Raw genomic sequence first — 13,156 nt, 5'->3', positions numbered from 1 at the left:
CCGCCTCTGCCCAGATGAGGAGGATGAGGATGATGATGGATGAGGATGATGGTGTTTTTCTACGTTCCCGACTCGGCCACGCCGAGAAGGAAGAGGCGGGGGGGGGGGGGACGGACCACGCTGGGCCACCTCGCAGCGGGGTCTGGCTACCGTGGTGGGTGGTTTCCTGCATCCGCCTTAAAAGCCATCATTAGGTTTCAGAGTGAACGGGTGTGGGGGAATGGCTGGGGGTGGGTGCTACGGTGTGGGGTGCGGCCTGGGCACCTCTGGGGGGGGCTGGGTGGCCATCTCGGGGGGGGGTGTGGGGTGTGGAGGTGGGGGTCTTCTTGGGGCCAATCCCCACCCTGTGCCTCAGTTTCCCTCTCGCTCTCCAGGGACCACCCAAAGCTGATGTCCTGGCACTGACTTTATTGTGGCTACGGGGATGGTCTCCCAGGCCAGTGGGGCCGGGACAGGATCCCTCTGGGCTGGTGGCTACCTGGGCCACGATCTGTCCAGGCTGATAGCCTTCAAGGCTAAGGGTACTTCTGGGCCAGTGTCCATCAGGGCATCTGTTGGGCTGGTGGCCACCTGGACCAGGGTCCACCCAGGCTGGTGGCCATCAGACTGGTGGCCATCTGGACCAGGATCCACCCAGGCTGGTGTCTCTCTAGACCAGGGTCCACCCAGGCTGGTGGCCGTCAGACTGGTGGCCATCTGGACCTGGGCCGAGCCAGGCTGGTGGCCATTGAGACCAAAATCTATTGGCCCAAGCTCCATCCAGACCATCACCCATTGGGCCAGGATCCATCCAGACCGTGATCCGACCTTGCCCGCAATCCATCCAGACCAGGCCCCAGGGGGATGGTCCTCACTGTCGAGAAGAGAAGAAACCACGCTGAGTCCCAGCATCACCCCCAACATCCACCCCCACCAAACCCCCATCCTCCCGGCGATGCTGGACCACCCAGACACCCCAATGGGCCACCAAACCTCCAACCCTTGGAGATGCCCCCAATCCTCCAACCCCTTGGAGATGCCCCCAAACGTCCATCCCCTGGAGATGCCACCCAACCTCCAACCCCCTGGAGATGCCACCAAACATCCAACCCATTGGAGATTCCCCCAAACCTCCAACCCTTGGAGATGCCACCAAACCTCCAGCCCCCTGGAGATGCCACCAAACATTCAACCCTTGGTGGTGCCACCAAACATCCAACCCCTTGCAGATGCCCCCAAACCTCCAAACCTCCAACCCTTGGAGATGCCACCAAACCTCCAACCCCCTGGAGATGTCCCAGAGCTTAGTCCTCACCTTAAAGCCGTACCAGGTCTCAATCTCCTGGAAGAGGGAGTTGCCAGGGCAGTCGGTGTGACCCATCTGGCGGTGGCCACGTAGGGTGTAGTTGTGTTGAAGCCGGCCGGTGCGCATGGCGCAGGGCAGTAACCTGTCCTTCACCAGGGCGATGGCGTCGGGGTCGGGCAAGGTGGCCGAGAAGTCTCCTACGTAGCCCACGCCGTAACCTCTGCTGTTGTAGCCTTTGGTGTGGGCACCCACCCAGTGCCAACCACGGCCTTGGTACAGGTACCCATCCGACCCCACCACGAAGCTGCAAGAACCCATGGGTCAACCTGGGCCACCCTGGAGATGGGTGACCGGGGACCGCCGTGATGATGGACTCACCTGTAGCCGATGTCGTCCCACCCGCGGGTGTCCTGGTGGAAGCGTTGCATGGCGCGCATGGCGTGGGCGCAGGCGGCGAAGGTGCGGCACGGGGTGCTGGGCACGAAGGTGTGGTGGATGAAGACGAAACCCAAGGGGAGGGTCAAGGGTTTGGGGGTGCCCCGGTAGGGACGGGCACCCCACATGCAGCGGGGGACGATGGCCGGGCACTCTGCGAGGGAAGGCGAGCAGTAGAAGGAGGGGACTTGCCTGGTCCCATGGGCAACCGGGGACATGGAGTTGTCCCCTTGGGGTCTTGGGGACATGGAGCATCTGCTCAACTTGGGAACCTCTTGGCCTGGGACGTGGAAGGGTCCCCTTGGGGTCTTGGGGACATGGAGCATCTGCCCAACTTGGGAACCTCTTGGCCTGGGACGTGGAAGGGTCCTCCTTGGGGTCCCCTCATCTAGGGGACATCAAGCATCTGCTCGGGGTGTCCCTTGGTTGGGGACATGGCTGTGACCAGTGTCAAGGGGACACACCAGTGTCCATCCAGGGGACATGGTGATGGCCATCCAGGGGACAAAGCAGTGCGCAGGGACCCATTATCCAGGGATCATGGTGGTGACCAGCCAGGGACCACCATCTGGGGACACACCAGTGTCCATCTATGGGGCACAGTGGTGTCCTTCCAGGAGGACAATGGTGTCCATTCAGGGGACGCACTGGTGTCCACCTGAGGGACCTGCAGGTGTCCATCATGGGGACACACCAATGTCCACCCAGGGGATGTGGTGGTGTCCATCTGGGGACATAGTGGTGGCCATCCAGGAGACAAACCAGTGTCCATCCATGGGACATGGTGGTGTTGATCCAAGGGACCTGCAGGTGTCCATCATGAAGACACACCGATGTCCATCCAGGGTGTCCATCAAGGGGCCACCAACTGGGGACTCTGGTGGCCACCCAGGAGACACACCAGTGTCCATCCCTGGTGTCCCACCACGCCAGGTCAGATGTCACCAAGCCCTCAGTGGGTGACACAGGGGACCCCACTCAGTGTGCAGCTCCCCACCCACCCTCCCACCCAACATTTTGGGGGGGGACACAGATGTGACGTCGCCACCCGGTGCCACCTCCCTACCCACGTAGACCTCTGTGAAGTCCCGCGCCGCTTTGCCAGCGATGGCCACCAACTCCTCCGGCCCCACGTCCTCCAGGAGCCCCTGGGTGGGTGGCAGCTCCCGCAGCACCCTCAGCATGGCCACCACCTCCTCCTCCAACTTGCCCGGCCCCGTCAGCGCCCCGAAATCTTGTCGCCGGTAACTGCTGGGTGGTCGCCCCTTCTCCGTGCCATTGCCCATCCCGTAGTAGCCCCGCAGAAGGTCGGCCAACGGGATGGGTTCTTGGGCCACCTGGGCACCCAACAGCACCCCATCCATGGCCCCGTTGGCGACGGCGTCGGGGAGGGGTGACGGGGGGCCCAGCAGGGTGTAGTTTTGGGGGTCCTCCACGTCGTCCCAACAGCCGGCGGGTCCCAGGGTGGCTCGGTGGCCGTGGCCACCATGAGCCAGGAGGAAGGATGTCCCCAAGGCCTCGCTGATGGTGACGGCGTAGAGCGGGTCGAGGGGTGGCCCGGTGGCCGGGAAGGGCCACCCCTTGGCCCTCTTGAGCCCAACCTCGATGCCGGCCAAGAGGGGACCCAGGGCCACGGTGGAGCCGTCGGGGGCCAGCACCGCCCCCCGCTCGGGTGCCAGGGGGTCGGGGTGGAGGAGGTGGCCGAGCAGCTGCCACTGCTCCGGGGTGAGGGCCGGGGGGGTCGGTGGGACAGGGGGGGGCTCCCCCAGCACCGCCCGGCACCCCGGGGTGCTGCAACCCCCCAGGGCCCGCGCCAGCTCCGGCACCGGCAACTCTGGCTCCGTGGACTCCAGGGCTTCCACCATCTGGACCAGCGAGTCCATGTGACGTGAGGGGAGACCTGGGGAGGGGGGGACAGGAGGTGGAGGGGGGGACGGGGGGGCACCCATGGGGGCGGGGGGGCGGGTGGAGGCTCCTGGGGGGGGTTGAGGGTGCTTGGAGGGGGGTGAATGTGCCCAAAACTGTGTGAAAGCACCCAAAACAGGAGGGGAAAGCAGGCAAAACTGGGGGAGAGCACCCAAAACAGGGGTGAAAGCGGCCAAGACTGGGTGAAAGCAGCCAAAACAGGGAGAAAAGCACTCAAAACTGGATGAAAGCGGCCAAAACGGGGAGAAAGCACCCCAAACTGGGTGAAAGCAGCCAAAACAGGGTGAAAAGCATCTAAAACTCGGTGAGAGCACCCAGAGGAGGGCGCTAGCACCCAGGAAAAGGGTGAATGCACCCAAAACACAGCGAAGGCACCCAAAATAGGGTGAAAGCACCTGAAACAAGGGGGAGAAGCACTTAAAACGGGGTGAAAGCAGCCAAAACAGGTGGGGAAATCACCTAAAACTGGATGAAAGCAGCCAAAACAGAGGGAGAAAGCACCCAAAACTGGATGAAAGCAGCCAAAACTGGGTGAAAGCAGCCAAAATAGGAGGGGAAAGCACCCAACACAGGGGGAGAAGCACTCAAAACAGGGTGAAAGTGGCCAAGACTAGGTGAAAGCAGCCAAAACAGGGAGAAAAGCACCCCAAACTGGATGAAAGTGGCCAAAACGGAGGGAGAAAGCACCTAAAACTGGATGAAAGCAGCCAAAACAGGGTGAAAAGCACCTAAAACTGGGTGAAAGCACCTAGAGGAGGGCACTAGCACCCAGGAAAAGGGTGAATGCACCCAAAACACAGTGAAGGCACCCAAAATAGGGTGAAAGCACCTGAAACAAGGGGAAGAAGCACCCAAAACAAGGGGGAGAAGCACTTAAAACGGGGTGAAAGCAGCCAAAACAGAGGGAGAAAGCAGCCAAAACTGGGTGAAAACAGCCAAAACAGGGGGAAAGCAGTCAGAGGAAGGCACCAGCACCCAGGAAAAGGGTGAATGCACCCAACACAGGGAGAAAGCACCCAAAACAGGGTGAATGCACCTAAACCAGGGTGAATGCACCCAACACAGGGAGAAAGCACCCAAAACAAGGTGAATGCACCAAGAAAAGGAGGACTGCACCCAAAACAGGGCGAAAGCACCCAGGGGTGGGTGAATGCAAAGCGAAAGCAACTGCAACAGGGTGAAAACACCCCAAACAGGGTGAAGGCACCCAAATCAGGGTGAAAACACTCAGAAGAGGGCGCAAGCAGCCAAGAAAAGGGTGAAAGCGCCTAAAACAGAGCGAAGGCACCCAAAACAGGGTGAAAGCAGCCAAAACGGGGGGAAAGGCACCCAGAACAGGGCGAAAGCACCCCAGAAGAGGGCAAGTGCACCCAGAAAAGGGTGTAAGCAACCCCAAAACCAGAGCGACGCACCCAAAACAGGGTGACTGCACCCAGAGCAATGCGAAAGCACCCAGAGGAGGGGGCAAGAACCCAGGAAAAGGGTGAATTTCGTGCTATGCTGTGGCGTGTGGAGGCGTGTGGTGGCGTGTGGTGGCGTGTGGTGGTGTGTGGAGGCATGTGGAGGCATGTGGTGGCGTGTCCCTACCTGTGCCGGGCCGGGGGCAGACGCTCAGGACCAGGAGGAACCAGGAGAACATGGTGCAGGACGTGGCCCCCGTCATCGTGTCCCGTCTCGGGGCCTCCCCGGACTTCGGCCCCGGGGGTGGGACACGGGGGCGCGTCTCATGGTGACACACGTGTGTGTTGTGCGGGCGCTTCCGGCGGGGGGTGGCTCTGCAACACGTGTGTGCAGACGCACGTCACCACCCTGGTGTGGACGTGTCCCCTCACGCCACACATCACCGTCCCTGGACGTGTCCCCCCAGGCCAAACGGCACCATCCATGGATGTGTCCTCCAGGCCACACGTCACCACCCATGGACACATCACCTGGGCCACATGTCACCGTCCTGGTGTGGACAGGTACCCCTGGGCCACGTGTCGCCATCCATGGACATGTCCTGCCATGCCACATGTGACCTTCCATGGACGTGTCCCCCAGGCCAAATGCTACCAACCATGGACATGTCCCCCCATGCCACGTGTCACCACCCATGGACACGTCCCCTGGGCCACATGTCACTGTCCTGGTGTGAACACGTCCCTCCGTGCCTCATGTCACCATCCATGGACACGTCCCCCAGGGCCAAATGCCACCACCCGTGGACGTGTCCCCTGGGCCACACGTCACCACCCATGGACGCGTCTGCTGGGCCACATGTCACTACCCATGGAAGTGCCCCTCAGGCCACATGTCACCGTCCTGGTGTAGACACATCTCTCCATGCCACATGTCACCACGCATGCACATGTCCCCCGGGCCACGTGTCACCGTCTATGGATGTGTCCCCTTGGCCAAATGCTACCAACCATGGACATGTCCCCCCATGCCACATGTCACTGTCCTGGTGTGGACACATCCCTCCGTGCCACACGTCACCACCCATGGACGTGTCCCCCTGGGCCAGATGCCACCACCCATGGACACATCCCCCTGGGCCAGATGCCACCACCCATGGACACGTCCCCTGGGCCACATGTCACTGTCCTGGTGTGAACACGTCCCTCCGTGCCTCATGTCACCATCCATGGACACGTCCCCCAGGGCCGAATGCCACCACCCATGGACGTGTCCCCTGGGCCACACGTCACCACCCATGGACACGTCTGCTGGGCCACATGTCACTACCCATGGAAGTGCCCCTCAGGCCACATGTCACCACACATGCACATGTTCCCCGGGCCACGTGTCACCGTCCATGGATGTGTCCCCTTGGCCAAATGCTACCAACCATGGACATGTCCCCTGGGCCACATGTCACTGTCCTGGTGTGAACACGTCCCTCCGTGCCTCATGTCACCATCCATGGACACGTCCCCCAGGGCCAAATGCCACCACCCGTGGACGTGTCCCCTGGGCCACACGTCACCACCCATGGACACATCCTCCTGGGCCACATGTCACCACCCATGGACGCGTCTGCTGGGCCACATGTCACTACCCATGGAAGTGCCCCTCAGGCCACATGTCACCGTCCTGGTGTAGACACATCTCTCCATGCCACATGTCACCACGCATGCACATGTCCCCCGGGCCATGTGTCACCGTCTATGGATGTGTCCCCTTGGCCAAATGCTACCAACCACGGACATGTCCCCCCATGCCACATGTCACTGTCCTGGTGTGGACACATCCCTCCGTGCCACACGTCACCACCCATGGAAGTGTCCCCCTGGGCCAGATGCCACCACCCATGGACACATCCCCCTGGGCCACATGTCACCGTGCTGGTATGGACACATCCCTCCGTGCCACACGTCACCACCCATGGACGTGTCCCCTGGGCCAGATGCCACCACCCATGGACACATCCCCCTGGGCCAGATGCCACCACCCATGGACACATCCCCCTGGGCCACATGTCACCGTGCTGGTGTGGACACATCCCTCCGTGCCACACGTCACCACCCGTGGACGTGTCCCCTGGGCCAGATGCCACCACCCATGGACACATCCCCCTGGGCCAGATGCCACCACCCATGGACACGTTCCCTGGGCCACATGTCACTGTCCTGGTGTGGACACGTCCCCCAGGGCCAAATGCCACCACCTGTGGACGTGTCCACTGGGCCACATGTCACCACCCATGGACACATCCCCCTGGGCCAGATGCCACCACCTGTGGACACGTCCCCCTGGGCCAGATGCCACCACCCATGGACGTGTCCCCCTGGGCCAGATGCCACCATCCCTGGACACCTCACTTGCCCATAGACGCCGCTTGTCGCCGTCCCGGCAGCGGCGACGGCGCCGTGTGGGCGTGGCCACCGCCAGCCAGCGGGCGTGGCCACCGCCTTGTGGGCGTAACCACAGCGCCCAGTGGGCGTGACCACCGCCAGTCAGTGGGCGTGGTCACCGCGGTGAGGGCGTGGGGGGGGAAATGGGCGTGGCCATGAGGGCGCTGGGGAGGGGGCCGGCGGCGGGTGGGCGTGGCTACGCCCCCGAGGGGCGGTGTGTAGGCGGTGCTTTCCCCTCAACGTGATGGGGGCGGGAAGGCGGTGCCTTCCGGTCACGTGAGGCGGGCGCGGCGGAAGTCGCGGAGGAGGGCGGCGCGATGGCGGCTCCCTCCGGTAACCGGGGACCGGGCCGAGGCGGGGGGGGGGACGACACCAGGCCGGGGAGGGCGGCGGGGGGGGCGGCGAGGGCCGGTACCGGCCCTCGCCGCCCCCCCCGCCGCCCTCCCCGGCGGAGGCCCCCCGGTTTAACGGCCGTTTCCCCCGTAGAAACGGAGCGGCTGCTAGGCCGCGGTCCCGGCTACGGGACGGCGGAGTCCCCGGCGGCGGCGGAGGAAGAAGAGCTGCGCCGCCGCCTCAAGTATTTCTTCATGAGCCCTTGCGATAAGTACCGGGCCCGGGGACGGCGGCCCGTTAAGTTGGGGCTACAACTGGCCAAGATCCTCCTTGTCACCGTCCAGGTGCGGCGACAACTGGGGAAGGAGGGGGGGGGAGGGCACCGGGAGAGCGGGGAGAGGTGGCCGTGGGACGGGGTGGCCCTGGGGAACGGTGACAGCGGGGAGAGAGGGACCTGGGGGGAGGGCTGGGGCATGGGGACATTGGGGAGGGGGTCCGGGAACACCGGGGAGGGGGTGGCCATGGGACAAGGGTGGCTCTGGGACATGGGGACACCGAGGAGGGGGTCCGGGACACTGGGGACTGGGTGGCCATGGGGCAAGGGTGGTCCTGGGACATGGGGACACCGGGGAGGGGGTCCAGGAACACTGGGGAGGGGGTGGCCATGGGGCAAGGGTGGCCCTGGGACATGGGGACACCGGAGAGGGGAGGGGGACATTGGGGAGGGGGGTCTGGGACACCGGAGAGGGGTGGCCTAGGACGTGGGGACACCCAAATGGGGAGGGTGGCAGTGGGGAGAGGTGGCCATGGGGCATGGGGACATCAGGGAGGGGGTCCGGGACACCGGGGAGGGGGTGACCATGGGGCAAGGGTGGCTCTGGGACATGGGGACACCAAGGAGGGGGTCTGGGACACCGGGGACTGGGTGGCCATGGGGCAAGGGTGGCCCTGGGACATGGGGACACCAAGGGGAAGGTGGCCCTGGACATGGGGACACCCAATTGGGGAGGGGTGGCCATGGGGCATGGGGACACTGAGGGGAGGGGGTGGCCATGGGGCAAGGGTGGCCCTGGGACATGGGGACACTGAGGGGAGGGTGGCCTTAGACATGGGAACACTGAAGAGGGGAGGGGGACAGCAGGGAGGAGTAGCCCGGGGAACGGTGACACCGGGGAGAGAGGGACTGGGGGGTTGGGCTGGGACACCAGAGAGGGGTGGCCTAGGACATGGGGACACCCGAGTGGGGAGGGTGGCACCAGCGAGAGGTGGCCCTGGGGCATGGGGACACCGGGGAGGGGGTCCAGGACACCAGGGGAGGGTTGGTCCTGGGACGTGGGGACACCAGGGGAGGGGTGTCCTTGGGATGTGGGGACCCTGGTGGCCCTGGACACAAGAACACCGGGGAGGGGTGTCCCCTGGGACATGGGGACAGCAGGGAGGGGACACCAGGGTGGCACTGAGGGGTGATGGGCAAGGGGACACCAGGGAGTCAAGGGGTGACAATGACACAGGCGCTTGGGGGGGGGTGGACACTGGGCATGGGGAAGTAGGAGGGGACACCTCCAGCGAGGCCTGGGGACATCGTGGGGAGTGATGGGGGTCTTGGGGGGGGGGGAGCTTGAATATTTGAGGACACTTGGGGTGTTTGGGGACAGTGGGGACTCAGGAGAGGTCCCCTGAGGGGTGTGGGGGGCTGTTGGGGTCACCCTGGTGGCACGTCCTTGGGGTCAGTGCCGTCCTTGGGGTGTCACCGCCTCCCAGATGGGTGTCACGGGGGCTGCGGTCACGAAGGGGGAAGGAAACGGGTGGCATGTGACACGTGACACGTGTGTCCCCAAGGAGATTGTCCTCCCCCACGTGTGATGGGATACGTGTCCCCGAGGAGATTGTCCTTCACATGTGGTGGGATGTGTGTCCCCAGGAGCTTGTCCTCCCCCATGCGTGGTGGGACATGTGTCCCCAAGGAGTTTGTCCCTCCCCTGTCTGGTGGGACATGTGTGTCCCCAAGGAGACTCGTGTCCCCGACGGGTGGTAGACCTTTGGAAAACGGGGACCTAAAGAGGTTTTGGGGCTACCAGGTGGAGATGGGGACAACCTCAGGGACCTTCAGGTGGCCTTGTCCTCTGTGATGGTGTTTGGCCTCCTGCGACCTGTTTTGGGGTGAAAGCACTGTGTTTTGGGGCTGTGGCGTCTCATCGTCATCCCTTTTGTCCCTCAGCTCATCCTCTTCGGCCTCAGCAACCAGATGGTGGTGACCTTCAAGGAGGAGAACACGATGGCCTTCAAGCACCTCTTCCTGAAGGACTACGTTGATGGGGCTGAGGACTCCTACGCCGTCTACACTCAACGCGACCTCTACGACCGCGTCTTCTACGCCGTGGAGAAGGTGAGAGGTGGCCTTGGGGACACCCAGGTGGTTTGGGGGCACCCAGGTGGCTCAGGGGCCACCAAGGATGTCTTCTTCTCCAGTACTTGGCCATTCCCAACGAGACCATTGGCCGTTACGCCTACGTGCGGGGGGAGAACCAGTCGGCCCTCACCCTCTGCCAGCGCTTCTACCGCAGGGGACGCATTGACCCGGCCAACGACACCTTCGACATCGACCCCCGGGTCGTCACCGGTGGGTTTTGGGGACCTCGTGGCTGAGGTTCCTTCTCCCAAGGCCACCATAGGGTCCTGGGGTGGGTTTTTTCCTCTATATCTTGGATTTGAGAAGGTCCAAGAGGTCTTTTTTGGGGCCTCTTGACCTTCACCCTGAAGGTGAAGTCAATGACACCTTTGACATCAACCCCCAGGTCATCACCGGTGGGTTTTAGGGTCCTTGGGGATGAGTTTCCTTGTCCTGGAGCCACCACAGGATCCTAGAGTGGGTTTTTCCCTCCTTATCTTGGGTTTGAGAAGGTCCAAGAGCTCTTTGTGTTGGATTTCTCTGAAGGTGAAACCAACGACACCTTCAACATTGACCCCCAGGTCATCATTGGTGGGTTTTGGAGACATCAGGGTTCCTTGTCCCAAGGCCACCACAGGGTCCTGGGGTGGGTTTTTTCCTCTGTATCTTAGGTTTGAGGAGGTCAAAGAGGTCTTTATGGGGCCTCCAACCACTTATCCCAGTTTTGAGAAGGTCGAAGAGGTCTTTTTTGGGGCCTCTTGACCTTCACTGTGAAGGTGAAGCCAATGACACCTTTGACATCAACCCCCAGGTCATCACCGGTGGGTTTTGGGGTCCTTGGGGATGAGGTTCCTTGTCCTGGAGCCACTACAGGATCCTGGGGTGGGTTTTTTCCCTCCTTATCTTGGGTTTGAGAAGGTCTAAGAGACCTTCAAACTGGGGTTTGATGGGGCCTTCAAACCCATTCTCCTGGCTTTGAGAAGGTCCAATGGGTCTTTGTGGCGCCTCAACCCTGTTCTTTGAGAAGGTCCAAAGGGTCCTTGTGGGGCCTCGATCCCATTCTCCTGGGTTTGAGAAGGTCCAAGGGGTCTTTGTGAGGCCTCAAATCCCGTTGGAGAAGGTCTAAGGGGGTCTCTGTGGGGCCTGGGCCTCCCCTGAAGGTCCTTCTCCTCCCCATAGATTGTGTGGGGGTGGACCCCGAAGACCCCCAAACCCTCCCCCCGGGGCTTGACCGCAGCTACAGGAACATCACCCTCAAATTCCACAAGTAAATGCCCAAATTCCACCTCCCCCCCCCAATCCCCTTTTTTGGGGGCTGGGGGGCAGCTATGGGGCTACGGGTCATGAGGGGTGCTGTGGGGCTGGGGGAGCATAAGGGGCTATGGGGCTGGGGCTGTGTGGGGCTGGGGGGAACAGGAGGGCTTGGGGGAGCTACAGGGCTGGGGGGCAGCTCTGGGGCTATCGGGGGGTATGGGGCTGTGGGACCCAGGGGGCATGAGGGGGGCTATGGGGGACTATGGGGCAGGGGGAACTATGGGGCTATGGGTCGTGAGGGCTGCTATGGGGCTGGGGGGGTATAGGGGGCTATGGGGCTGGGGATGTGTGGGGCTTGGGGGAGCTATGGGGCTGGGGGCAGCTCTGGGGCTATTGGGGGGTATGGGGCTGTGGGACCCAGGGGGCATGAGGGGGGCTGGGGGGCAGCTATGGGGCATGAGGGCTCATATGGGGCATGAGGGCTCATTTGGGGCTGGGGGAGCTATGGGGCTGGGGGACACAGGGGCTTGGAGGTGCTATGGGGCTGGGGATGTGTGGGGCTGGAGGCTGTAAAGGGGGCTATGGGGCTGGGGGTCATATAGGGAGCCACGGGACTGGGGAGCTATGGGGCTCAGGGGGTATGGGGAGGCTATGGGGCTGGGGGCACTATGGGGAGGCAGGGGCACTAGTGTCCCCAGGCCCTGTGCCTGGAGGGTGAGTGTTATGGGGCAGCTGTGGGGCTGGGGGGGGTGTGTGGGGAGGTTAATAGGGAGCTATGGGGCTGCTCTCCCAGGCCTCTCTGTGGGGCACAGTGGGGCTGGGGGCTGACCGTGTCCCCCTTTCCCCCATCTCCCCCCCCCCCCCCCTTTCCACCCCCTGTGCCCCCCCCTGTGCCCCACATGCCCCCCCAACCCCTCTGTCTCTCCTGCCCCCCCGCTGTGCCCCCCGTGTCCCCCCTTTGCCCCCCCATATCTCCTCTATCCCTGTCCCCCCATGTCCCGCCTTTCCCACCCCCCGTGCCCCCCATATGTCCCATGTCCCCCCTTTCCCCCCCACCCCGTGCCCCCCCATATGTCCCGTGTGTCCCCCCACGTCCCCCCACCCCTTTTTCTCCCCTTCACCCTCCCTTTCCCCCTATATTCTTCTCCGTGCCCCCCTGCCCCGTGCCCCCCCATATGTCCCATGTCCCCCCCCCGTGCCCCCCCATGCCCCACATGCCCCCCCAACTCCTCTGTCTCTCCTGCCCCCCCGCTGTGCCCCCCGTCCCCCCCCTTTTCCCCCCATATCTCCTATATCCCTCTGTCCCCACATGTCCCCCCTTTCCCCCCCACCCCGTGCCCCCCCATATGTCCCATGTCCCCCCCGTGTGTCCCCCCACGTCCCCCCACCCCTTTTTCTCCCCTTTCCCCCCTCCTTCACCCTCCCTTTCCCCCATCTTCTTCTCCGTGCCCCCCTGCACCGTGCCCCCCATATGTCCCATGTCCTCCCCCGTGCCCCCACATGCCCCCCCCAACTCCTCTGTCTCCCCTGCCCCCCCGCTGTGCCCCCCGTCCCCCCCCTTTTCCCCCCATATCTCCTATATCCCTCTGTCCCCCCATGTCCCCCCTTTCCCCCCCACCCCGTGCCCCCCCATATGTCCCATGTCCCCCCGTGTGTCCCCCCACGTCCCCCCACCCCTTTTTCTCCCTTTTCCCC

At 63.3% G+C, this 13,156-nt stretch overlaps 2 protein-coding genes across 2 annotated transcripts in view; one reads left to right on the top strand and one right to left on the bottom strand.

Moving 5' to 3' along the window:
• Positions 1 to 474: 474 nt before the first annotated feature.
• On the bottom strand, positions 475 to 5,309 carry LOC141476452 (N-acetylmuramoyl-L-alanine amidase-like). The gene is made up of 5 exons (XM_074165128.1): positions 5,234 to 5,309; positions 2,787 to 3,620; positions 1,664 to 1,874; positions 1,295 to 1,589; positions 475 to 717 (listed from the first exon to the last, which is right to left on the bottom strand). The coding sequence occupies exons 1-5, from the start codon at positions 5,307 to 5,309 to the stop codon at positions 475 to 477; spliced, it is 1,659 nt and encodes a 552-aa protein (XP_074021229.1).
• Positions 5,310 to 7,802: 2,493 nt separating this feature from the next.
• MCOLN1 (mucolipin TRP cation channel 1) overlaps positions 7,803 to 13,156 on the top strand; it is a 15,035-nt gene continuing 9,681 nt past the window's right edge. Inside the window, exons 1-5 of the mRNA XM_074165136.1 lie at positions 7,803 to 7,833; positions 7,972 to 8,162; positions 10,037 to 10,204; positions 10,288 to 10,438; positions 11,387 to 11,474. Of these exons, the coding sequence (XP_074021237.1) occupies positions 7,803 to 7,833; positions 7,972 to 8,162; positions 10,037 to 10,204; positions 10,288 to 10,438; positions 11,387 to 11,474 (629 nt within the window). The remainder of the gene's footprint in view (positions 7,834 to 7,971; positions 8,163 to 10,036; positions 10,205 to 10,287; positions 10,439 to 11,386; positions 11,475 to 13,156) is intronic.

Source organism: Numenius arquata, chromosome 33, assembly GCF_964106895.1.
Source record: "Numenius arquata chromosome 33, bNumArq3.hap1.1, whole genome shotgun sequence".
In the NCBI taxonomy this organism is placed as follows: domain Eukaryota; kingdom Metazoa; phylum Chordata; class Aves; order Charadriiformes; family Scolopacidae; genus Numenius; species Numenius arquata.
This window is presented reverse-complemented; position numbering and strand designations above follow the sequence as displayed.

Bases quoted from the DNA above. Each gene is read 5' to 3' on its own strand.
- LOC141476452 (XM_074165128.1), bottom strand. From the start codon at position 5,309: ATGACGGGGGCCACGTCCTGCACCATGTTCTCCTGGTTCCTCCTGGTC. The intron at 3,621-5,233 runs GTAGGGACACGC...CCCCCTCCCCAG, and splicing joins CTGCCCCCGGCCCGGCACAG to GTCTCCCCTCACGTCACATG. The intron at 1,875-2,786 runs GTAGGGAGGTGG...CTTCCCTCGCAG, and splicing joins CTTCACAGAGGTCTACGTGG to AGTGCCCGGCCATCGTCCCC.